We start from the raw sequence: 27,207 nt of genomic DNA, 5'->3' as shown, positions 1-27,207 counted from the left end.
GTCTGGTATGGACCGAAGGGCCCGGTATGCCCATGAAGGGCCTAATTATTTGGTAATCAAAGTCGCATCCCTGCTCATTGAAGTCGTACTTCAAGTCATGGGGCAAAGTCGGATCCACAGTCGTAGCACAAGTGTGAAAGGGGCCTTAGACAGATTTGTGAACAATAGTTGAGAGAAATAGACCTTTTGTGAGCATAGAAAAAGTCATAGATCTTTAAGTTCAGCTCATGATAAATATATATATATATAATATAAAAAATCAACAAATATAAATCATTTGACCTAAAGCAGTCCATAAGATCGGAAACAAGTGAATAATAAAATTGCTCAAAGTGTGGTTTAATAAAATAAATTCAATAAATAAAAAAAAATGAAATAAGCAATTTAGTCTGTTTTTATCATTTAAACATTTTTTTATAACAGACAAAAACATAAGCAACATGAAATGTCAGTCTGAATATTATTCAAAGTGAGTTGAATATTCAGCTTGTAGTAGATTGGTCTTCATCTTCAGTTGGAGAAAATACAAAGGAAGCCCTAAACATCAATAAAGAATATCAGTATTAGTCTCATTATCTGGTTCTGTCTAACAACGTCTACAGTTCACTAATGTTAGGAAGTGTTTTGGGGGGGGGGGGCTCTTTCTCCCTAAACACTTCCTAATAGCAGCCAGCATTCTTAGCTGGTAATATTGACTAATGAAATACTTTACTGGCAACTTTGCCAACAGTCATTTCACAGTATTATTGCCCCACTTCTACATCCTGCTGCTCATAGGCCTTGCGGTTGATTTACTAAAGACAAATAGGCTGTTCATTTTGCAAGAGCATTCACTCCAGAGCTTAGTGAATGAAGCGAAGCTCTGCTGACATCTATCATACAATCATGCTCAAGCAAAAATGCTGTTTTTCCTAGCTTGTGATTAAAGTCAAAATTCACTAGAATTGCTAAGCTTTAGGGCACATTTCCTTGCAAAGTGAACAACGGCCTGTTTGCCTTTAGTCAATATCTCATAACCTTGACTCTTACTCTATTCGCTCCTGTATCCAGGCTTTTCTTTTCCTCTACCCCCCATGATCATATAACTTCAATCTCGTTAACATAACATTTTCTTTTTTTTTTTGTTTTTTTTGCCTCCTCTACTATATGATGTTGGTCTGTTTTCCCTACTTTTGGTAAGTATTATTATTAATATACAAGATTCATATAGCACCAATAGTTTCTTGAGCTCTTTACAACATGAGGGCAGACAGTACAGTTACACTACATCAGGAATCAGAGGGCCCTGCTTGTTAAAGCTTAGAGGGAGTCCCGCGAAAAAAAAAAAATGTAAAAGTCAGCAGCTACAAATACTGCAGCTGCTGACTTTTAAAATAAGGACACTTACCTGTCCCAGGGTCCAGCGATGTCGGCACCCAAGACCGAATCGTCCCTCGGTCCTCGGGTACTGCTACTGCCGCCGCCATTCTCTGTAAGGGAATCAGGAAGTGAAGCGCTGCGGCTTCACTTCCCGGTTCCTTACTGCACGCTGCGCTTCCTAACTGGTCCCCGCTGTCTCTAGGACCCGTGTGTGTCCGAGCAGACAGCGCGGTGGGGACGGGAAGAGGCGTAGACTCCCATGGGAGTCTATGCTGGAAGTGGGTGCAAATACCTGTCTTAGACAGGTATCTGCACCCCCCTCCCCCCTGAAAGGTGCCAAATGTGACACCGGAGGGGGGGAGGGTTCCGAAAAGCGGAGGTTCAATTTTTGTGTGAACCTCCGCTTTTAAGTATATTTCTTTGCTTCTGTCTGAGCAGCCATCAAAAGTACACAAAGAACAGCTAAAACCTGACAAGGGTCCTTTCTTGCACAATTTTTACAATTGTATTTTAGTTCTCTCTCTCTCTGTTCCTGTATAATGTTTGGGGGTTCTGAGTAATTTTCTAGCAAAAAAATTATGATTTTTTACATGCAGGAGAGAAGTGTCAGAATTGGCCTGGGTGGCAAGGGGTCAGTTACTATAAGTAATATACAAATAATTATTATATATTGTTTTGAAGGTAATTTACTTTACTCGTTTTTTTTATTTTTTTACTATATTTTCAAAAACTGTTCTCAAGCAGGTGGCTTAACAGACAAATTATTGAAGTTTGAAGTTATAACTTCAAACCAGTAATTTCACATTAAATAGATAAATAATAAATGATTATATTATAACATATAGCATAATATTATATTATTTAGCTTGATTAACCACTTCAGCCCGAGAAGATTTGCCCCCTTAATGACCAGGCCATTTTTTGCGATACGGCACTGCGGTCATTTTTTTCTCACAAATAGAGCTCTCTTTTGGTGGTATTTGATCACCTCTGCGGTTATTTTTTGTGCTATAAACAAAAAAAGAGCGACAATTTTGGGTAAAAAAGCTATATTTTTTACTTTTTGCTATAATAAATATCCCCCCAAAAAATATAAAAAAAAAAATTTCTTCCTCCAGTTTAGGCCGATGTGTATTCTTCTACATATTTTGTGTAAAAAAAAAATCGCAATAAGCGTATATTGATTGGTTTGTGCAAAAGTTATAGCGTCTACAAAATAGGGGATATATTTTATGGCATTTTTATTATTAATTTTTTTTTTACTAGTAACGGCGGCGATCTGCGATTTTTTTTTTTTTTTTTTTTTTTTTTTTTTTAATTAATTTTTTTATTGGGACTATGACATTGCACAATGATTGCGGCGGACAGATCGGACACTTTTGACACTTTTTTGGGACCATTGACATTTATACAGCGATCAGAGCTGTAAGAGACTGATCTCCAATCGTTTCGCGCCTGTCCTCCTCCCCATAAAATACTTATGACACGTCATGTCACCTTGAATGTCATTTCAACGCTATGGTTCTACCATGTCTTTACTCTTTTCCAAATTCTTCCACCATATTTACTCCTTGAGTTGAAAAGCTTTAGCATCCTGTATCTTGACTCTCCATGCACCTTTCAAAATACTGAAATACAAAACTTTTTTCTTTTAGTTTTGGATAGAAAGGAGAGGGATTAGACCCCTTGTCAGTTTTTATTGCTGTCTGAGCCCCCATTAAGGAGATTCATCTTCTCTATTTCTCCTGTTTACCATTATCATTGAAAGTGAAAATAGAAGGAAAATCCCAGATTTTGGGTTGTCCCTAGAAAAGTAATGGGGACACTAGTTCTGGTGACCTGGGGGTACTCAAGGAATTCCATTTTATTTTCCGGGATTTCCTTTCACTTCCTGTTTTGGCTATGGGACAGGATGTGAAGGGACATCTCCAGAATGGGGCAAGATGGCATAAAAAAAATTCTGACATGGGTTATAATCCTCCCTTACTCTATCCAAAATGAAAAAAAAAGTTCTATTTTAAGGGCTCATTTACGCTTGCGCCTACCGCTTCAACATGCTTTTCTGATGTGTTTGTGATGCCTCGGTGGTGCTTTGATGAAGCTTTAGTGATGCTTCGGTGATGCTCTTTTGAAGTTTTGCAGGTACACTGTGTGTGTGTGTGTGTGTGTGTGTGTGTGTGGATATCTCATACCTGCAATTTCTCCAAAAGCTGAATTAAAGCCTCTCAAAAGCTCCAGGTGCTTCATGCAAACTTTGCCATAGACTTCTATGGGGGCTTTGAAGAAGCTTTGAAGCACCACTAAAGCTACATGGGGTATAATTTTTAAAGCGAAGCCGAAGCAAGGCAAATGCAAGGTGTAAACAGGACTGTAAGCTAACTATTTAATTTAGTGACAGGAGCTTTGACTGACGTTCAGAGAGCTTTAACAAAGCGTGTCTAAAGCCTTATTTTGAAACAAGTGTAAACTAGTCTTAAAGCAAATCTTTGATTCGCCCATGTACAGACCGTCATCCTTGGATATTCTCCAACTGGAATTAAGCTAAATGCAGTGGTGGGGGAGTGAAGAAAAGGTAAATATATGCTGCTGGGGATGTTGCCTTGCCCTGCATGAGGTACCAGGTGAACTAATTTTCTAACATTACTATTTAATTTACAGTTTAATACATTTTAATAACATTATACATAGGACTGTATCTGTTTTATTAAAGCGGAACTAAACTCACCTTTGCTTCAAAGGTCCTATCTATCGCCAGTGCCGGTGTTCCATCAGAATCGGCGACCCGTCTGATTAGGTAACAGAAGTAACGTTTTGTCAGCTGCGCATGCGTCCACTGCTACCAGGTTTGCTAATCTGACAGAACACCTGCAGTCAGAAGAAGGCAGCGGATATCTTGGTACACCCAGCTACATCTTGAATTTTACAGTAATTTTAGCAATAAAGTAATTTCTGTATAAATAAATATTGTATATTGACATCTGTGATGCTGTTTGTCAAATTTTGAAAGTCTAAGGGTTTAGTGCTGAGCAGTGCGCAGTGTACCAACATGGCCTCCACCACCTTCCTACTGCTGGTGTCCAGCTTCTTTCACAATGTAACATCAAAATAGCATCACAGATGTCAATATACTATATTTATTTATATACGCTCACTTTATTTCTAAAATTACTGTGAAATTCAAGACGTAGCTGGATGTAGTAAGATGTCCGCTGCCGCCTTCTTCTGACTGCAGGTGTTTTGTCAGATTAGCGAATCTGGTAGCGGTGAACACATGCGCAGCTGACGGAACGTTACTTCCATTACCTAATCTGACAGGTCGCCAATTCTGATGGAACACTGCCATCTACTGCTGTGTGCCAGTCTTCGTACATTGTCTTGGCTGGTGTGGGATGACGTTACTCCTGCGCATGCACAGGAGTCAGTCATCCTGACACACAGAAACTATGCCGGCAGTGTAGGGTGATCTGCACATGCACAACTCCGTTTTACATGCCGTAGAAGACAGTGAGCAGGCAGAGAGGTATATCCTATTGCAGAAAAGACTTTGCATGCCTCTTCTGCAATAAAGAGCCTGCCTGCTTGCCATTTGTGACAGCAGAACTTTAGTTAAACTTTAAAGCTATGTTAATGGCCTTGCTGGGCGGGTACATAAAAAGTAACAGACAGAGATGGTTGCTTTTTCAAAGAAGACACCTTTGCTGTGTCAGTCTTCTAACTAAAAGCCAAGGCATTTGGTCATGTGATTCTACTCTTTAGTAGAGATCCCGTGACCAAATGCTGCTGTTGACCATGACCAGCACAGAAGGTAGCCTGATATTATTTCCAAGAAGGTACATAGTTTAGCAGTATATTTGCTTTGTATTTATCCACCCAGCAAGATTGTTAAATTATATCTAAAAGCAAAACCTTTTTTTTTTTGGTTTTGGATAGAGTACAGAGGGATTAGAACCCCAGTCAATTTGTATTGCTGCCTTTATTGCCCCCATTAAAGAGATTTTACCCCTCTATTTGTTCTGTTTACCATTACCATTGAAAGTAAAAGAAAATCCATAATTTAGGTAGTCCCCAAAAATGTAATACAGTGGAAACCTTTAAATGGGGACACTGGTTCTGGTGACCCAGGGAGCCCAAAGGGATTTTCTTAAAGTAAAACTATAGGCAAAACTTTTATTTTTTATTTTTCCATTTTGAATAGGGCAAGGGAGGATTATAACCCCTGTCAGATTTTTTTTTTTTTTTTTTTTTTGCCATCTGTGCCTCATTGCAGAGATTTCCTTTCACTTCCTGTCCCATAGCCAAAACAGGAAGTCAGAGGAAATCCCCTGCAAATTAGGAGAATTCCTTGGGGACCCCCAGGTCACCAGAACTAGTGACCCTATTGGAATATTTCCCCTCTGTTACTTTTCTGGGGACAACCCAAAATTTTGTGATTTTTCTTTTTCTTTCACTTTTAGTGATAACGGTAAACAGGACAAATAGAGAGGGTAAATCTCCTTAAAGTGGAGCTTCATCCAAAAGGCAAAGCTCACTTTGCTGCAGCGAATTATGCTGGAAGTTTGGCCCCCTCCCCCCCCCCCCCCCCGCAGCTCATTCACAAAGCACAATGCAATTTGCACATACGCAGTAGGAAACCAGCTGTAAAGCCGCAAGGTGGAGGAGCCAGCACCCGAGAGACGATTCAAGAATCGGCTTGGGTAAAATTTATAAATAAAAAGTTTAATTTATAATGTATAATGTTATGTATTTAATTTATAAATAAATAGTTAAAAAAAAAAAAAAAAGAATCGGCTTGGGTGCGGACACCACTGGATGCCCGGACAGGTAAGTTCCCAAATAGTAAAAGTCAGCAGCTACAGTGTTTGTAGCTGCTAACTTTTAATTTTTGAGGGTGGGGGGGCCGGAACTCCTCTTTAAGGGGGGGTACATAAACCACAAAAAAACTGACAAGCGTCCTAATTTCTCTACACTCTATCCAAAGGTAAAAAAAAAAGTTTTGCCTTTAGTTATACTTTAATTTGCAGGGATTTCCTCACTTTCTGTTTGGCTATGGGACAGGACGTGAAAGGAAATTTTCACAATGGGACACAGATGGCAATAAAAAACCTGACACGGTTATAACCCTCCTTGCTCTATCCAAAATGAAAAAAGAAAAAGTAGTTTTGCCTATAGTTTACCTATAGTTCTACCTCAACTTTTCACTTTAGGCCTACTTTAAGTAAATATAGTATAGTAGAGTATATAGTATAAGTTACTGTTGGACATCTGTCTAACAGTAAGTTAGAGGTGTAAATAACAGATTAAAGATTGAAAAATCTGAACGTATGACCATTCATACCTTTTTGGATATGTGTCGTCTCCTCCATATTGAGCATAGATTCACCATTATTTATCCCAGAAGGGTTGTCCAAAAAAATAGATTGCTACTGTAAGGAGTATATGATGAATCGCTTCAGCTGTGAACTTATAAAGCTCACAAGTTGTAGTGCGACCTTCAATCTCTGCTGTGTTATCTGCAGTGTAGGCAAAAACCTCTTCCATTACTTCTGTGTTATTATGTATGTTAGTGAAATCTTCTTCCAACACTGCTGGTGTCCCAAATTCAGTATCTAATAGTGATAACAGCAGAAAAAGCATTAAGATTTCAGCCAATACAACAAGTGTATATATATTCTCCATTGCCGAAAAGTCTCTTCAGTAATACTCGAGCGTCTTGTCACAGAAGTGTCCCACAATTGAGGACGTGCAGCAAATATTCAATGGGCCAGTTGACTAAAAAGTGGTCATGAAGTGAAGATGAAGGCTGTAGTCAACAGAAACCGTTACAGCTCCAACTGCCACTCTGGTGCAGGGCAGCGTGAGACACTGGTGACAAGGCCTCCTGGTACACTGCTAGCTAGATAAGACCCCTTTCACACTGGGGCACTTTTCAGGCATTTTAGCACTAAAAATAGTGCCTGGAAAGCGCCTCTCAACTCACCCCAGTGTGAAAGCCCAAGTGCTTTCACTCTGGAGCGGTGGGCTTCCAGGACAGGAAAAAAGTCCTGCAAGCAGCATCTTTGGGGCGGTGCGGGAGCGGTGTATACACTGCTCACAAAACACCCTGCCCATTGAAATGAATGGGCACCGCTGCTGAAGCGCCTGCAGATTGCTTCGGCAGCGCCACAACACGGGCGCTATTAACCATTTATTCAGAAAATTGGGATCCCATCCAAATAAACACAGGTTGTTGCCAACATCCCAAATATTGATACCATAGAAAAAGGTAGACGAGCAGAGAGAACCACTCTCGGGAAAATAAATGAAAATATGTCTAATGCCCCGTACACACGATCGGACATTGATCGGACATTCTAACAACAAAATCCATGGATTTTTTCAGACGGATGTTGGCTCAAACTTGTCTACACACGGTCACACAAAGTTGTCAGAAAATCCGATCGTTATGAACGCTGTGACGTAAAACACGTACGTCGGGACTATAAACGGGGCAATAGCCAATAGCTTTCATCTCTTAATTTATTCTGAGCATGCGTGGCACTTTGTCCGTCGGATTTGTCTACACACGATCGGAATTTAAAGGATCGAATTTTGTTGTCGGAAAATTTTATAGAATGCTCTCAAACTTTGTGTGTCGGAAATTCCGATGGGAAAAAGTCGGATGGAGCCCACACACGGTCGGAATTTCCGACAACAAGCTCCGATCGCACATATTCCGTCGGAAAGTCCCACTGTGTGTCCAGGGCATAAAACTCACATAAAATTATTCTCCATTATCCTGAGCTATCATGCGACTGAACTCCTGTACACAGTCCAAGAATATGGTTGTGGCCTTCACACCGGGTTCAAGGCTACTGAGATGTGGTGCCTGGTTAACCGGTAGTGGATGGGGAACGGTCAGCTAAGGCCAATGTTTTAAATGTGGGGTCTGCCAACGCCAATAAGGCTATATCTAAGCTAGACGAGATTGCAATTGGTTAGGCAATGTGTTTCTTCCAGTTTGCCCAAATGGAATCAAACCTCTTGTCTCTCTCTTTACATGTGGCAAGCCACTCCTCCGCCTCCATAATCTCCGTCACCTTCCGCAGCCACTCCATTTAACTTGGGATTCAAGAGCTTTTCCAGTGAACTGGTATGAGGCACTGAGAAGGTGGGGGAGAGCACTATGTTTATAGTGAAAGAGAGGCATCTTGTAAACTGGAAGGAGAAAGCATTTCGGGGAATTAGGGAGGTCTAACCCCAGACCCTCCAGCACACGTTTACGCTTTTGGTGGTATTTGATCACCTCTGAGGTTTTTATTTTTTGTGCTATAAACAAAAAAAGAGCAACAAGTTTGAAAAAAACACAATATATTTTACTTTTTGCTATAATAAATATTCAATTTTTTTAAAAAAAGTTATAGCGCTTACAAAATAGGTTATTGATTTATGCCATTTTATTATTTTTTTTTTACTAGTAATGACGGTGATCTGCGATTTTTATTGTGACTGTGACATTGCGGCGGACAGATCGGACACTTTTGACAATATTTTGGGACCACTGACACTTATACAGCTATCAGTGCTATAAATATGTACTGATTACTGTATAAATGTCACTGGCAGGGAAGGAGTTAACACTAGGGGGCAATCAAGGTGTTAAATGTGTTACCTAGGGAGTGATTCTAACTGGGGGGGATGGGACTGACTAGGGGAGGAGACCGATCGGTGTTCCTATATACTAGGAAAACACGATCTGTCTCCTCTCCCCTGGCGGGACGTGGATTTGTGTGTTTACACACACAGATCCACATTCCTACTCTGTCATGTGCGATCATGGGTGCCCAGCGGACATCACGGCCACCAGGCACGCGCATCAGCTCCTGTGTAACGCGGCGGCGCGTGCTCGCCTCCTATACCGATGAGAAGCCGAGGCCCTCATATGACACCCGCCCAGGATGGAAGATCCCATCTGCGGACGTCATATGACAATGGGCGGGATGTGAAGTGGTTAAACATTGTTAAAAAGTAGTGCATACATCACCATACAATAAAAATGGTATAACAGAACTGATTGAAATGTAATAGTCTCCTGATACTTTACACATGTTTCAGGACCTGTGAAGTGTCCTTTCCTCAGGGGCATTCCATAAGGAGTTCATTAGACAACACTCTGGAATAAAACATAGCAAACATTAAGAATCACACGACAAGGACATCATGGGAGCATCGTAGGAAGTGGACTTAGAAACATACCCATCCAGCACAGCTTTCATCTTAATTGTCAGATAGGTAAAATAAAGTAGCAGCAGCAAATAGCACCATCCAAATCACCAACCCTTTTAGGAGCATCCCCCAAAATGCGTTGGAACAATACATCTCCCCACATTCATACTTCCATCTTCCCCATTGAATAAGCAGATTATGGTTATGTATAAGCTGATTGTTGTAATATACTAGTATACTAGTTGGGTAGGTGTATTGGGGCTGCCTGATTATGTACAATCTGACATCCAATCATTGCTATTTTTATCCTCTTGAGGAGGCAATAGTCCTCTTTTTACTATGTGTTTGTATTAAATATATGAAGTTTTGAAAGTTGTACATATATTTTTTTTTCCTGGGGGTTAATACTATAAGCACCTTGAAAGTCCCACTCACCCTTCTTTTCTATTCATTCATGATATTAACTAGGATGCAGTGCTTTAAGAGGATCTGATATACCTATTCATCTCTGCATTCTCATAGTAGCCCATTATGCTTTACCTTTGCAGGGAAATAAAGAGGAAGTAAAACCCATCAGAGTTTACTTCCTCTTTAAATGTAACTGCTTTGGGAAGCAAATAAAATGCTTCCAAAGCCCACTGGTCTGAGCTGATAAGGGGCGGCTTGAAGATATTTAAGTGTGCTCATTGTGTGCTGGAACCAAGCTGTGTTTTCACTACAATGTTTTCCTTGATCCTCTGTAATGGGAGATCATGGTGATCTGGTAAGAAGTGACTTCTATTTTGGTGGTGGATTCCTCACAACATCTCACAGCGTTTGGAGACGCCATCGCACTTGTTGATGGATTCTATTATTTAAGCACTGGTGGACTTTTTATTGAATTAAAATTTTAATTAACCCTTAGGAAGTATCTCACCAAAAATGTAATGTAATTTCTATTGCAGAGAATGCCTAAAATATGACCTGCATCTTAGCGTAGACTTATGGGAAAATCAGTGAGCCAATCACACAAGTGGGAAATTACATTTCTGGAGGCATTCTATATATCAACTATGTACAGGTTGCCAAATTAAAAAGAAAGCTCTGGTACAACAGAGGGATCAAATATGTAGCACAACTCCTAAATAATGGCACCCTTAAATCATTTGAACATATGTTTGGAATGGAAATTCCACAACAACAGTTTTTCCAATTTTTACAATTGAGACACACCCTCCAGTCCCAGTCGCATACTCACACTATGCGACTCCAAAAATCCAGTGTCAAGTGCTGACTCTAAAAAGGGGCTAATTTCTTAATTGTATACCATATTACACGCTAGATTTCAAGACAAGGTTTACATACCGGCCTGAGAGTAATGGTCTAAAGACCTAGGTCACCTTTCAGGAGACCCCTGGGAAATGGCATTGGCGACACTGCCTGTGGTGTCCCTTTCTCCTACCCACAGGTTTACTACATAGAACCTTTCACACCCTGGAAAACATCAATATTGGCAAGGGGTGCTGCCCACTATTACTGTGTTTCAGGTAACTTTAGCAACATATCTAATTATATGCTTATTGAGCATCTTGGATGAATCTACCATGCCTGACAATACTTACATATTAATCTTTAGAGTTCTCTTTCAACCACGAAAGTTAGTTGTGCAAAAATGGTTATCAGTACATCCTCCTACATGGGCAGAATGGAAAGCTCAAGCTAACACCACCCTGTCAGAGAGAAACTTGTATTTCAGCATAGGAAATGCCCTACATGCTTTGAAAATATATGGGATTTGTGGTTAGCTACCCCCAGACTAGCTCCAATCCCACTTATTCTAAATACTGTAGATTATTGTTCTGCTGATTGACCTATTGGATGGCGTGTCTCAAGTGTACCTATCAATAAGGCAGACAACCACCCAAGAGTCCTTATGACCTAAGTGTGGATGTGCCGTTGATGCTCAGAACAAAAACACGAGGCGTATGGCTTGCGATGTGCGATACTTTATTGCTAATAGCAGTTACAGAGAGCACAGGGGCGGATCCAGAGTCTAGTCTTGGGAGGGGCACTGGCAGAAAAAAAGGTGTTGCTTACAGGGCCAGATTAAGAGCAACATGGGCCTGGTACTAAGGATTTTGGTGGGCCTTTTTATGGAAATAAATAAAATGAAAACACAAACAATTTTTTGTTAAATTTAAATTAAAGAGAGAGAGGGGGGTGTGAGACAGTGGTTGAGAGAGGGGGGGGGGTGATAGCGAGATGGGGGGGTTGAAAGAGAGGGGATGAGAGGGAGGGGGAAAGAGAGAGAAAGGGGGTGAATGAGAGAGAGAGGGGGTGAATGAGAGAGAGAGGGGACGAGAGAGAGGGGACGAGAGAGAGGGGGTGAGAAAAAGGGGAATAGAGGGTGAAAGAGAGAGAGGGTGGTAGGGGGTGAAGGGAGTGAGAGAGAGAACAGGGCGAAAGAGAGGGGATGAGAGAGAGAGGGGGTGAGGGGGGTGAAAGAGAGAGGAGGGGTGGGAGTGAGTGGGCGAGTCTGTGGGAGGCACAGCATAGTACATAACACCCGGGGGGTGGGGAATAGCACAGTACATTACATGGTTGGCGCAACACATTACATGGTGGATACATGGATACAGCACATTTAATGGTGAGCAAAGCACAGTACATTACATGGTGGGCACAGTACATTACAAGGTAGGCACAGTTCATTATATGGTGGGCACAGCACATGACATGGTTGGTACTACACAACACAGCACATTGCATGGTGGGCACAACACAGCACATGCACACGGTGGGCACAGGACCTTATATGATGGGCACAGCACATTACAAGTGGGCACTGCACATTATATGGTGGGCACAGCACATTATATGGTGGGTACTGCACATGGCATGGTGGGCACTGCACACCACATGACATGGTGGGCACTGCACGACACAGCACATTACATTGTGAGCACAGCACATTAAATGGTGGACACCGCACATGACATGGTGAGCCCTGCACAGTACATTCCATTGTGGGTACTGCGCGGCACATGCCATGGTGGACAATGAACAGCACATTACATGGTGAGTACAGAACATTAGATGGTAGGCACGGCATGGTGCAGCATATGACATGGTGGGCACAACACAGCACATGACATGGTGGGCACAACACAGCACATGACATGGTGGGCACAACACAGCACATGACATGGTGGGCACAGCACAGCACATGACATGGTGGGCACTGCACATGACATGGTGGGCACTGCATGGCACAGCACATTACATGGTAGGTACAGTGCATTACATGGTGGGCACTGCATGGCACAGCACATGACGTGGTGGGCACAACACATTACATGGTGGTCACTGCATGGCATAGCACATTTCATGGTGGGCAATGCAACTGCACATTACATGTTAGGAACTGCACATGACATGGTGGGCACTGCTGAACAGCACAGCACATTACACAGTGGGCACAACACACTACATGCTGGGCACAACACATGGCAGGGTGGGCACAGCACATGACATGGTGGGAACTGCACATGACATGGTGGGCACTGCATGGCACAGCGCATTACATGGTGGGCACTGCATGGCACAGCACATGACATGGTGGACACTGCAAATTACATAGCGGGCATTGCAAGGCACAGCACATGACATGGTGGGCACTGCACATTACATGGTGGGCACTGAATGGCACAGCCCATGACATGGTGGGCATTGGATGGCACATCACATGACATGGTGTGCACTGCACATTACATGGCGGGCACAGTGCATGACATGGCGGGCACTGCAAGGCACATCACATGACATGGTGGGCACTGCACATTACATGGTGGGCACTGCATGGCACATCACATGACATGGTGGGCACTACACATTACATGGTGGACACTGCAAGGCACAGCACATGACATGGTGGGCACTGCAAGGCACAGCACATGACATGGTGGGCACTGCAAGGCACAGCACGACATAGGGGGCACTGCACATCACATGAAGGGCAATGCAATGCACAGCACATGACGTGGTCGGCACAGCACATTACATGGTGGGCACTGCAATGCACAGCACATGACATAGTGGGCACAGCACATTACATGGGGGGCACTGCAATGCACAGCACATGACATAGTGGGCACAGCACATTATATGGGGGCACTGCAATGCACAGCACATGGCATAGTGGGCACAGCACATTACATGGGGCACTGCAATGCACAGCACATGACATAGTGGGCACAGCACATTACATGGGGGGCACTGCAAGGCACAGCACAACATAGTGGGCACTGCAATGCACAGCACATGACATGGTGGGCACTGGGCACAAGAGAGCACATTACATGGAGGGAAGCTGGCAGTCTGTCCCCTAGCACAATCATTACACAACACCTCCCTAACAAATGTACTGACCTTATCATAACAGCATGTAAGATGTCCTTCCTCCCGGGCTCCTGCTGGTTAGCGCCCCTCCCCCAGACAGCTCCCAGACACTGAGGATCTGTGTCAGTGTAACAGATGCTGTGATAGGAGTCAGGCATCGGTAGGCATGCTGTTTGCATATGTTAAGGGAAAAGTGGCATGCATAGTGCATACAATCCTCTCACCTCTCTACAGCCAAGGAAGTTCCCCTCCCTCACTCACTCACGCCACGCCACACTGGAGCTGTCCCTGGAGAAGATAGAGGGAGGAGGTGGGTGGAGCCAACATTCACACACTAGGCGTGGAGGAGGAAGAAGTTAAATCCTCCTCCGCTCGCTCCACTCTGAAAGCTGGGACCTCCCTCTCCTCCTCCTTGGCTCTGACATGACATCACTGGTTGCTACACGCCAGACGGGCAGCCGTTAGCAACCAGTGAGAGTCCAGGCCAGAAGCGTGGCCGTTAAACAACACCGGCGCTGCTGCTGATTCTAATCAGTGAGAGAGACACTCAGCATTCAGTAATATTTCTCGGGGGGGGGGGGGGGGGGGGCAATTGCCCCGTTGCCCCCCCCTGGATCCGCCCCTGAGAGAGCATCTATTTTTTTAACTTTATTCTCTTATTTTTGTTTATTTTTTATTGCATGTTATTCTGTAATTTCAGTCGAGGCTTTGGCAGCAAATGTTATACATCTCCTGATGTTTCCATTGACATATTGGATGATTGTTTAACTGTATACACAATTTTTGTGATACGAACATGGATATTGATGTTTGATGGAACTTTTGTCGGACTATTTTGTATGTACAGTATCTCACAAAAATGAGTACACCCCTCACATTTTTGTAAATATTTTATTATATCTTTTCATGTGACAACACTGAAGAATTGACACTTTGCTACAATGTAAAGTAGTGAGTGTAAAGCTTGTATAACAGTGTAAATTTGCTGTCCCCTCAAAATAACTCAACACACAGTCATTAATGTCTAAACCGCTGACAACAAAAGTGAGTACACCCCTAAGTGAAAATGTCCAAATTGGGCCCAATTAGCCATTTTCCCTTCCCGGTGTCTTGTGACTCGTTAGTGTTACAAAATCTCAGGTGTGAATGGCAAGCAGGTGTGTTAAATTTGGTGTTATCCCTCTCACTCTTTCTCATATTGGTCACTAGAAGTTCAACATGGTACCTCATGGCAAAGAACTCTCTGAGGATCTGAAAAAAGAATTGTTGCTCTACATAAAGATGGCCTAGGCTATAAGAAGTTTGCCAAGACCCTGAAACTGAGCTGCAGCATGGTGGCCAAGACCATACAGCGGTTTAACAGGACAGGTTCCACTCAGAACAGGCCTCACCATGGTCGACCAAAGAAGATGAGTGCACATGCTCGGCGTCATATCCAGAGGTTGTCTTTGGGAAATAGACAAATGAATGCTGCCAGCATTGCTGCAGAGGTTGAAGGGGTGGGGTGGTCAGCCTGTCAGTGCTCAGACCATACGCCACACACTGTATCAAATTGGTCTGCATTGTTGTCCCAGAAGGAAGCCTCTTCTAAAGATGATGCACAAGAAAGCCCTCAAACGGTTTACTGAAGACAAGCAGACTAATGACATGGATTACTGGAACTATGTCCTGTGGTCTGATGAGACAAGATAAACTTATTTGGTTCAGATGGTGTCAAGCCTGTGTAGCGGCAACCAGGCGAGGAGTACAAAGACAAGTGGGTCTTGCCTACAGTCAGGCATGGCGGTGGGAGTGTCATGGTCTGGGGCTGCATGAGTGTTGCCGGCACTGGGGAGCTACAGTTCATTGAGGGAACCATGAATGGCAACATGTACTGTGACATACTGAAGCAGAGAATGATCCCCTTCCTTTCGGAGACTGGGCCGCAGGGCAGTATTCCAACGTGATAACGACCCCAAACACACCTCCAAGATGACCACTGCCTTGCTAAAGAAGCTGACGGTAAAGGTGATGGACTGGCCAAGCATGTTTCCAGACCTAAATCTTATTGAGCATCTGTGGGGTATCCTCAAACGGAAGGTGGAGGAGCGCAAGGTCTCTAACATCCACCAGCTCCGTGATGTCATCAAGAAGGAGTGGAAGAGGACTCCAGTGGCAACCTGTGAAGCTCTGGTAAACTCCATGCCCAAGAGGGTTAAGGCAGTGCTGGAAAATAATGGTGGCCACACAAAATATTGACACTTTGGCCCCAATCTGGCCATTTTCACTTAGGCTATGCAGCGCTTTTTTTTTCTCAGGGAAAAGGTGCAGGAACTCACCCCCCTCCCCTAGGTCACGCCTGTCTCTCCACCCCCTACCCACCCCTAGAACCGCCCCTAGGGCTACCCCTTGTCTCCACCCCTACACACCTCCTAGCTCCACCCCCTTTTGAGAACATGGAAGCAAGTATAATTTGGGGGGGATATACAAGGTAATTTGTATGGAATTTGTTAATAGAAAGCAATTCAAAAAAACATTAGAAATATCCAGTGCTTACCAAAGTAAGCTCAGATGCATTTCCAGATATTCCCATATCCAGCAAGAGACAGTCACCCATATCTAGCAAGAGACCGTCCCTACTGTGCAGCAAGAGAATATCCCAAATGTCCCGCAAGAGACAGTCCCCCATATCCAGCAAGAGACAGTCCTCCATATATCATATCCCAAATGTCAAGCAAGAGACAGTCCCCAATATCCAGCAATAGACAGTCCCCCATATACAGCAAGAGACAGTCCTCCATATACAGTGGGGATGGAAAGTATGCAGACCCCCTTAAATTTTTCACTCTTTTATTATATTGCAGCCATTTGCTAAAATCATTTGTTCATTTTTTTCCTCATTAATGTACACGCAGCACCCCATATTGACATAAAAACACAGAATTGTTGACATTTTTGCAGATTTATTAAAAAAGAAAAACTGAAATATCACATGGTCCTAAGCATTCAGACCATTTGCTGTGACACTCATATATTTAACTCAGGTGCTGTCCATTTCTTCTGATCATCCTTGAGATGGTGCTACACCTTCATTTGAGTCCAGCTGTGTTTGATTATACTGATTGGACTTGATTAGGAAAGCCACACACCTGTCTATATAAGACCTTACAGCTCCCAGTGCATGTCAGAGCAAATGAGAATCATGAGGTCAAAGGAACTGCCTGAAGGCTCAGAGACAGAATTGTGGCAAGGCACAGATCTGGCCAAGGTTACAAAAAAATTTCTGCTGCACTTAAGGTTCCTAAGAGCACAGTGGCCTCCATAATCCTTAAATGGAAGACGTTTGGGACGACCATAACCCTTCCTAGAGCTGGCCGTCCGCCCAAACTTTGCTATCGGGGGAGAAGAGCCTTGGTGAGAGAGGTAAAAAAGAACCCAAAGATCACTGTGGCCGAGCTCCAGAGATGCTGTCGGGAGATGGGAGAAAGTTGTAGAAAATCAACCATCACTGCAGCCCTCCAACAGTCGGGGCTTTATGGCAGAGTGGCCGACGGAAGCCTCTCCTCAGTGCAAGACATATGAAAGCCCACATGGAGTTTGCTAAAAACCACCTGAAGGACTCCAAGATGGTGAGAAATAAGATTCACTGGTCTGATGAGACCAAGATAGAACTTTTTGGCCTTAATTCTAAGCGGTATGTGTGGAGAAAACCAGGCACTGCTCATCACCTGTCCAATACTATCCCAACAGTGAAGCATGGTGGTGGCAGCATCATGCTGTGGGGGTGTTTTTCAGCTGCAGGGACAAGACGACTGGTTGCAATTGAGGGAAAGATGAATGCGGCCAAGTACAGGGATATCCTGGATGAAAACCTTCTCCAGAGTGCTCAGGACCTCAGACTGGACCGAAGGTTCACCTTCCAACAAGACAATGAACCTAAGCACACAGCTAAAATAACGAAGGAGTGGCTTCACAACAACTCCATGACTGTTCTTGAATGGCCCAGCCAGAGCCCTGACTTAAACCCAATTGAGCATCTCTGGAGAGACCTAAAAATGGCTGTCCACCAATGTTTACCATCCAACTTAACAGAACTGGAGAGGATCTGCAAGGAGGAATGGCAGAGGATCCCCAAATCCAGGTATGAAAAACTTGTTGCATCTTTCCCAAAAAGATTCATGGCTGTATTAGATCAAAAGGGTGCTTCTACTAAATACTGAGCAAAGGGTCTGAATACTTAGGACCATGTGATATTTCAGTTTTTCTTTTTTAATAAATCTGCAAAAATGTCAAGAATTCTGTGTTTTTCTGTCAATATGGGGTGTTGTGTGTACATTAAAGAGGAAAAAAAATTAACTTAAATGATTTTAGCAAATGGCTGCAATATAACAAAGAGTGAAAAAATTAAGGGGGTCTGAATACTTTCTGTCCCCACTGTATCATATCCCAAATGTCCAGCAAGAGATAGTCAGCCATATACAGCAAGAGACAGTCACCCATATACAGCAAGAGACAGTCCCCAATATCCAGAAAGACACAGTCAGCCATATCCAGCAAGAAACAGTCCCCAATATCCAGCAAGAGACAGTCCCCAATATCCAGCAAGAGACAGTCCCCCATATCCAGCAAGAGACCGTCCCCCATATCCAGCAAGAGACCGTCCCCCATATCCAGCAAGAGACCGTCCCCCATATCCAGCAAGAGACCGTCCCCCATATCCAGCAAGAGACAGTACCCCATAACCAGCAAGAGACAGTCCGCTATCCAGACAGAATTATTAGACAGCCAGGCAGCCCCTATATTCATCCAGTAACAACACTGTTTAAATAATTACCAAAATCAAGGCAGGCAGTGAGAAGGAGTCATAGGACAGGAAACCACACGGCAGCTCTTCCTCACAGGAACTTCTGCTACACAGAGAGGGGAGTTCAGCTGATATCACTCCGCTCTCCACTCTCTTAAGGCTGCAGCCATCCGTATAGGAGCTGTGTCGGCTTAAGCGGCTTTCAGCTCACTCCACGGGGGAGAGAACAACAAGCTATTAAAAAAAAAAAAAAAAAAAAAAGTTCTGCTCCCTGGCAGAGGTGCCGGAACCCAGTACCAGCAAGTTCTGGCAGAAGAAAAGCCCTATGGGGTGTGCTCACTTTTGTTGCCAGCGGTTTAGACATTAACCACTTGCTTACTGGGCACTTAAACCCCCCCTCCTGCCCAGACCAATTTTCAGCTTTCAGCGCTGTCACATTTTGAATGACAATTGTGCGGTCATGCTACACTGTACTCAAATGAAATTTTTATAATTTTTTTCACACAAATGGAGCTTTCTTTTGGTGGTATTTAATCACCATTTGGGTTTTTATTTTAAAATAAATTTATTATAAAAAGAAATTTTTGAAAAAAAAAAAAAACATGTTTCATAGTTTGTTATAAAATTTTGCAAACGGGTAATTTTTCTCCTTCATTGATATTTGCTGATGAGGCTGCACTGATGGGCACTGATGGGCTGCACTGATTGGGCACTGATGGGTGGCACTGATAGATGTCACTGATGGGCACTGGTAGGTGGTATTGATAGGCAGCACTGGTAATGGCGCACTGATTAGTGATCACTGTGGGCACTGATCGGTAGCACTGATAGGTGACACTGTGGGCACTGATGGGTGGTACTGTGGGCACTGGTAGGTGGCGCTGGTGGGCACTGGTAGATGACGCTGGTGGCACTGGTAGGTGACGCTGGTGATACCTCCATGATCGGAACCGATGTCCTTCTCACAGCCGCCGGTGATCGGCTTTTTTTTCCTCCTCACGCTATCTGTGTGAGGAGGAAAAGTAGCCAATGAATGGCTCTGTTTACATCACATGATCAACTGTCATCAGCTGATCACGTGGTAAGGGGTCGGGATTGACCCCTTTCTCCGATCTCTGATCAGGCGAGTCTCATAGACTCGCTGATCAGAGTGCGCCCTGCAGGGGGTGCTCAGGCCGCTCAAGCACGGGAGGACGTCCAGGGACGCCCTCTTGGCAAATTAAGTCCGCGCTGTAGCCGTCTTTCGGCTATAGTGCGGGCGGCTAGTGGTTAATGGCTGTATGTTGAGTTATTTTGAGGGGACAACAAATTTACACTGTTATAAAAGCTGTAGACTCACTATTTTACATTGTAGCGAAGTGTAATTTCTTCAGTGTTGTCACATGAAAAGATATAATAAAATATTTACAAAAATGTGAGGGTGTACTTACTTTTGTGAGATACTGTAATAACAACACAAAACATTCAATAAAAAAAAAAAATCTGACTAAAAAAAAAAAAAAAAACCTTTTCAGATTGAAAATTTCCATGTTAAATGATGGTGTTACAAATGTTGTTCAACATTTTTGTTTTATGGTTGTTTGTTCGAATTTCTAATCATTAGTGGGTCAAATATACATTTTTTTTTGACCGCACTGACAAGGAGAATGAAATTTTTCTTGAATGAAAAAATTTCACGTGCATGTGGTTTTCTTTTGGAAAATTACATCCCTTCCAAAATTGAATGTTAAAAGCAAACAAAATTTTGAAGTACTTTTCAAACCACATTCGTCAAGTCACCGAATTCCCTATTATTAGTGAACTAAAACTTTCGTTGTAAATTACCAAGTATATCATGTCAAAGGTAAATTTGCATTCAGTGATTTCAGATATTCAAACTTGGCTCACAATTAATCTTATAGTAACCATTTCTGTGAAGTACAAATTCAGTAAACAATTTATGGAGTTTACAAAATGACTAATTACCGGTAATACAGATGTTGATTTTTTTCTATTAATTTTTCTTTCATTTTGTTTCTTTTGTCTACAGTAAGCTGTTTTCTGCCGGTGACTATCTTGCAGCTGTGGACGCTCTGAACCTGGGGATACGAATAAATGACAAGATCCCAGCACTGTACCTTAATCGATCAGCCTGCCATCTTAAATTAAGGAACCTTCATAAAACCATTGAGGATGCCTCCAAGGTAAACCTAGGCGACACACTGCGTAGTTCTCAATGTGTGTTTATTGGGCACAGCAGGGACAATGGGGAACTATTGTATGAGCACAAAACAGTCAGTAGCGTGAACTTTTCATGACCTTCAAAAAATTGATTTTTATTCTACTGTATTATAGATTGCATTCCAATCTTTGAAGAGTGTGTCTGCTTGCGTGGTTCTTTGCTAATGAGTTTATTACAAATATTTCTTTACATATCGCCTCTAGCTTTAAAATAAATACTGTACTGCCAATTTTATATTTTAAATAATATCTAATCCCAGATATTTTAGCTGTTAATAAATATATATATATAATTTTGAGGGAGTGGCCAGTAGTGTTAAACCCTAACAACTAACTTCCTGTATTTGGTTTCCTTAGGTCTGGTAAATGATACAGTTGTGCCCATAAGTTTACATACCCTGGCAGAATTTATGATTTCTTGGCCATTTTTCAGAGAATATGAATGATAATAAAAAAAACCTTTTCTTTCACTCATGGTTAGTGTTTGGCTGAAGCCATTTATTAACAATCAACTGTGTTTACTCTTTTATAGTCATAATGGCAACAGAAACTACCCCAAAATGACATTGATCAAAAGTTTACATACCCCAGTTGTTAATACTGTGTATTGCCCCCTTTAACATCAATGACAGCTTGAAGTCTTTTGTGGTATTTGTGGATGAGGCTCTTTATCTTCTCAGATGTTAAAGCTGCCCATTCCTCTTGGCAAAAAACCTCCAGTTCCTGTAAATTTTTGGGCTGTCTTGTATGAACTGCACATTTCAGATCTCCCCAGAGTGGCTCAATGATATTGAGGTCAGGAGACTGAGATGGCCACTCCAGAACCTTCACTTTATTCTGCTGTAGCCAATGACAGGTCGACTTGGCCTCGTGTTTTGGATCATTGTCATGTTGGAATGTCCAAGTACGTCCCATGCGTAGATTCCTGGCTGATGAATGCAAATGTTGCTCCAGTATTTTTTGATAACATACTGCATTCATCTTGCCATCAATTTTGGCCAAATTTCCTGTGCCTTTTGTAGCTTACACATCCCCAAAATATCAGTGATCTGTACTTTTCATCATAGGCCTCGTTGACTCCGCTCCAATAGCATTTATGGTTGTGGCCAAAAAGCTCAATTTTGGTCTCATCCCTCCAAATGACTTTGTGCCAGAAGGTTTGAGGCTTGTCTCTGTGCTGTTTGGCATATTGTAAGCGGGATACTTAGTGACATTTACGTAGTAACGGCTTTCTTCTGGTGACTCGACAATGCAGCACAGTTTTCTTCAAGTGCCTCCTTATTGTATATCTTGAAACAGCCACGCCACATGTTTTCAGTCCTGTATTTCACCTGAAGTTATTTGTGGGTTTTTCTTTGCATCCCAAACAATTTCCCTGGCAGTTGTGGCTGAAATATTAGTTGGTCTACCTGACCGTGGTTTGGTTTCAACAGAACCCCTCATTTTCCACTTCTTGATTAGTTTGAACACTGCTGATTGGCATTCTCAATTCCTTGTCACCAGTGCATGCACATTTTGGCCCCTGTTTAGGGCATGATCTGTGGGCCATCAGTCTGTTTATCCTGATGCCATGTCTGCATCATCAGCAGGCAATCTTGCGAGACTGCAAATTCATTGAGGATTTCCTAATACACCCCATGCTACGTAACAGGGGGTGTAACATCATCGCTCAGCATCAATGGAGCGAGCGGGTCCACTGCACGTACACGAGATGACACAGAGGAAAGGACAGGCGTATGCTGTGGGAAGGAAGCAGGAGACAGGAGCTAGGATGGCAACGGCTTCATCCAGGATACAAAGAAAAGATAATACACAGGCAAAGAAAGAATAGATTTGGTAGGGGGGATAAATTGAATTGAGATTTATTTTAAAAGGTATAAATTAGTGGCTGTTTAGTTGCACATGATGTGTGAGCCAGAATTTACTTCCGCTATAATGTAGCTCTGTTGTATGCTGATAGTGCTGCTTCCCCATAGAGACAGGAAGTGTGTTATTGGTAGGATCAGCATATGAAAATAGATATAAGAACAAAATGTTGCACTGCATCATCAAATTATCCTCAATTGTGTAATCATACATTTTTAGCAATGAAAAAAAAACTAACAAAATAATGACAAAGTTAGGTCACTGTGCCTTTAAATTAAAATCAACTCTGTGTCCATAACCATATGTGCAAAAATAAACAATTCATAAAAATCCACCAGTGCCATGTTAACTTGATCAATATCTTCCCAGTGAGTTCAACCGCCATTTAAAGAAAATATCTGCATCTTACATAAACACAAGACCCCAAATTATAGAAGATGTTGTGAATGCTCAGTACATCCCGGGTAATGTCAGCCTCAATCCGGTCACACAGCCCAGCATAGATTCAGTATGCAGAAAGAATGGATGGAAACCACAACACCCCTTGGGAACGTCTGTTCAGATGAAACACGTTGTGATGGGGCTTAATCACACCACCTGACCACTGGTGGTGTGTCTGTGATTTGTGAAGCACTTACACTTTTGTTCTAAGTGAGTACCTTCCTTTCAGTTAATATAGTTCTGGCGGTTTTACACTATGGAGCATTTATGATGTTTTTTTGCCGGTGCTGAGCCATTTTCCCTGTTGGCGAGCTTTGTGGTTTCCATCTATTCTTTGCAGTGGCAAAAAAGATCATAAATACTCCATAGTGTAAAACTGCAAAGGAAGGTACTCACTTAGAAAAAACGTGTAAGTGCTTCACAAATCACAGACACACCGCCGGCCAGTCAGGCAGTGTGATGAAGTTAGCATATGCCATGCCCCAACGTGTTTTGTCTAAAGAAACGTTCTCAAGAGGATAGGCTCAAGCTCGGCTGAGACATTTTCCCTGTTGGTGAGCTGTGTGGTTTCCATCCATTCTTTCTGCATACCAGACCTATGCTGGGCTGTGTGACCAGATTGTGGCTGACATTACCCGGGATGTACTGAGCATTCACAAGACCTCCTATTTTTTTGGGGTTTTGAGCTTTGGTAAGAAACGGATATTTTTTTTTATTGTTGGAAGAACTCACTGGGAAAATATTGATTAAGTTAACATGGCACTGGTGGATTTTTATGTTTTTTTTATTTTTGCACATATGGTTATGGACACAGAGTTGACTTTAAAGGCACAGTGACCTAACTTTGTCATTATTTTGTTTTTGAAAGGTTTTTGATTACGTGATTGAGGATTATTTGATGACACACTGCAACATTTTGTTAATATATTTTGATACACATTGGTATTGGGATGTGTTTCTTGCAGCCGTATACACATTTATAATTTTCAGTGTTTGAATTCGAACCAGCACAGTTTTTTCAGAATTTTTTGTTTATTTGAAAAAAGTCTGAATAAGAGAAAAACATTTAGTAGGCGACCCCAACTCCATGCTGCCTAAATGGCAGGACATTGCAAGGGCATTCCCAGCAATGAAGGATCGAGCAGGCCAGCTTAAAAGAATTACAGCTTCAGAAAACCTACCATGCCTCTTAATAAATTCCAATATACTGTCTACTTTCCAAAAAGGGGTAATTTTGGGGGTATTTGTACTGTCCTGGCATTTTAGGGCCTCAAGAAATGAAATAAGCTGTTAGTACATCAGGATTGATCAATTTTAAAATATATACCATAGTTTATGGACTATATAACTTTCACACAGATTAAATTAATATACACTGATTTGAATTATTTTCACCAAAGAAATGTAACAGAATACATTTTGTGCTAGATTTATGAAGAACAATTACTTATTTGCAAAATTTTAACAGAAACGAAGAAAAACATGTTTTTTCTATTCAGTTCAAAATTTTCCATCTTTTTTCATTTTATTTAGCAAGAAATTATAAAAAATAAAAAACTCAGTGGTGATTTAATACCCCCAAAAGAAAGCTCTAGTTGTGTGAACAAAATGATAAACATTTAGTTTGAGCACAGTGTTGCATGACCGCGCCATTTGTCATTCAAAGTTTGAGCACTGAAAGCTGAAAATTGGCCTGAGCAGGAAGGGCGTAAAAATGCCCGGTATTGAAGTAGTTAAAACCTGGTTTTTGCATCATGCTGGAATGGTAATTTTATTCCAAGAAAAGTTTTTTGATTAGTCTTTGTGTTTTATTAGATTGTCACCAAATTTGAACTTTCGCTTTTAATGTTACAAACCATAAAATAAATGTGAGATAACATGTGAGGGTATCTGGGAGCTAATGTCATACAATTATGAGTGAGCAGTTATTTCAAGTTTTTCATCTTTTTAGCACTGTGACTTTTTTTTTTTATCTACCAAGTCATTTTCTAAGAAAACTTTCTATTTCTACCATATTTGTCATTTGATTTTGTTAATGAACTTTCAGATTGATGTGAATTATTTTAGGCCCTGGAGCTACTGACGCCACCTGTTCTAGACAATGCTGCTGCCAGACTCAAGGCTTATGTGAGGCGTGGAACTGCCTTTTGTGAACTAGAACTCTACGTGCAAGGTACAGATTCTTCATATTGTCTGAGATGCAAAGATCAATGCAGTGTTATCTAATGGTATTGACTGCAGCTGACGTAAATTGATGGTTTATTCATAAGGATTAATTGACATGGGTGTCTAAAACACTGCACTTAGATGCATTCACTGTATGGTTTTGTATTTGTCTAAACCTGGCACTATAGTAATTAATAGGGTCATACACACAGCAATGTCTACAAACATACATTGGTAAAGTCCTTAAAAGAATTGTATGCGTCTAAACACGACTACTTTAGATGTATATTTTATGCTGGATCTTCTGCTAGCTCTGCCAGCAAGATACCTGCATACATTTGCCCATGTCAATGAGGTCTACAAGGCAAAGCAACAGGTTTATTTAATTTTGCCTCCCACTGCAGACATTTGGATTCATGTACACTGCAGCAGGAGTGCCATACAGCATGCTTTTGAGCATGATTCTCTGCCTGGTCACAGGTCCAGGGTACAGCCCACTGCCAGTCAAAATCAATGACAGGCGGAAATACGCAGCAGCTGTACCCAGATATATGCACATCCAGGCCGTACTTCCATACAGGAACATATGCACTGTCCCGAACCCTGAAGGTCTTGGTTCCACCTTCATTGGCAAAGCGCGGGTTCAGTTTAGATGAGAATAGTTGAGACAAAAATCGTTTATAAATTGACGTATTAGATTGTACTCACTTAGTATGTCTTTGTTTTAAATGTTAGTTACTTGTGGCCCCTGCACTAGTTTACAGTTTTTGCATCTAGTTTGCTGTGCTTTTTGCTAGACAGTCATTTCCAATGTAATTTGTTTAGTGTTAAAAAACTGTTTGGCATCCTCATCTTAGTCCCTCCACACATATTTTTTTAGTTGGATCATATACAGTTGTGCTTATAAGCTTACATACCCTGGCAGAATTTATGATTTTTTTGGCCATTTTTCAGAGAATATGAATGATAACACAAAAACATTTCTTTCACTCATGGTTAGTGTTTGGGTGAAGCCATTTATTATTAATCAGCTGTGTTTACTTTTTTTAAATCATAATGGCAACAGAAACTACCCAAATGACCCCGATCAAAAGTTTACATACCCTGGTGATTTTGGCCTGATAACATGCACACAAGTTGACACAAAGGAGTTTGAATGCCTATTAAAGGTAACCATCCTCACCTGTGATCTGTTTGCTTGTAATTAGTGTGTGTGTGTGTGTGTGTATAAAAGGTCAGTGAGTTTCTGGACTCCTGACAGACCCTTGCATCTTTCATCCAGTGCTGCACTGATATTTCTGGATTCTGAGTCATGGGGAAAGCAAAAGAATTGTCAAAGGACCTGCAGGAAAAGTTAGTTGAACTGTATAAAACAGGAAAGGGATATAAAAAGATATCCAAGAAATTGAGAATGCCAATCAGCAGTGTTCAGGAAATCCTTATTGAATTTGCAGTCTCGCAAGATTGCCTGCTGATGATGCAGACATGGCATCAGGATAAACAGACTGATGGCCCACAGATCATGCCCTAAACAGGGGCCAAAATGTGCATGCGCTGGTGACAAGGAATTGAGAATGCCAATCAGCAGTGTTCAAATTAATCAAGAAGTGGAAAATGAGGGGTTCAAAACACGGTCAGGTAGACCAACTGAAATTACAGCCACAACTGCCAGGAAAATAGTTTGGGATGCAAAGAAAAACCCACAAATAACTTCAGGTGAAATACAGGGCTTTCTGAAAACATGTGGTGTGGTTGTTTCACGATGCACAATAAGGAGGCACTTGAAGAAAGAT

The 27,207-nt window shown here is 42.0% G+C and overlaps 1 protein-coding gene and 1 long non-coding RNA gene across 5 annotated transcripts in view; one reads left to right on the top strand and one right to left on the bottom strand.

Moving 5' to 3' along the window:
• Positions 1-27,207, top strand: part of DNAAF4 (dynein axonemal assembly factor 4) — a 96,673-nt gene that overhangs the window by 53,998 nt on the left and 15,468 nt on the right. For 3 of the 4 annotated variants that reach the window (XM_073618765.1, XM_073618764.1, XM_073618766.1), the window contains exons 7-8: positions 20,751-20,904; positions 25,316-25,421. In XM_073618765.1, the coding sequence (XP_073474866.1) occupies positions 20,751-20,904; positions 25,316-25,421 (260 nt within the window). Of the gene's footprint in view, positions 1-20,750; positions 20,905-25,295; positions 25,422-27,207 lie in introns of all 4 variants that reach the window. The other variant, XR_012242781.1, reaches the window with a different exon arrangement.
• On the bottom strand, positions 381-18,854 carry LOC141131468 (uncharacterized). Its single transcript, XR_012242782.1, has 4 exons — positions 18,752-18,854; positions 9,440-9,508; positions 6,695-6,965; positions 381-537 (listed from the first exon to the last, which is right to left on the bottom strand). It is a non-coding gene; the product is annotated as an uncharacterized lncRNA (long non-coding RNA).

Source organism: Aquarana catesbeiana, linkage group LG03, assembly GCF_042186555.1.
Source record: "Aquarana catesbeiana isolate 2022-GZ linkage group LG03, ASM4218655v1, whole genome shotgun sequence".
NCBI classification, from domain to species: Eukaryota; Metazoa; Chordata; class Amphibia; order Anura; family Ranidae; genus Aquarana; species Aquarana catesbeiana.
This window is presented reverse-complemented; position numbering and strand designations above follow the sequence as displayed.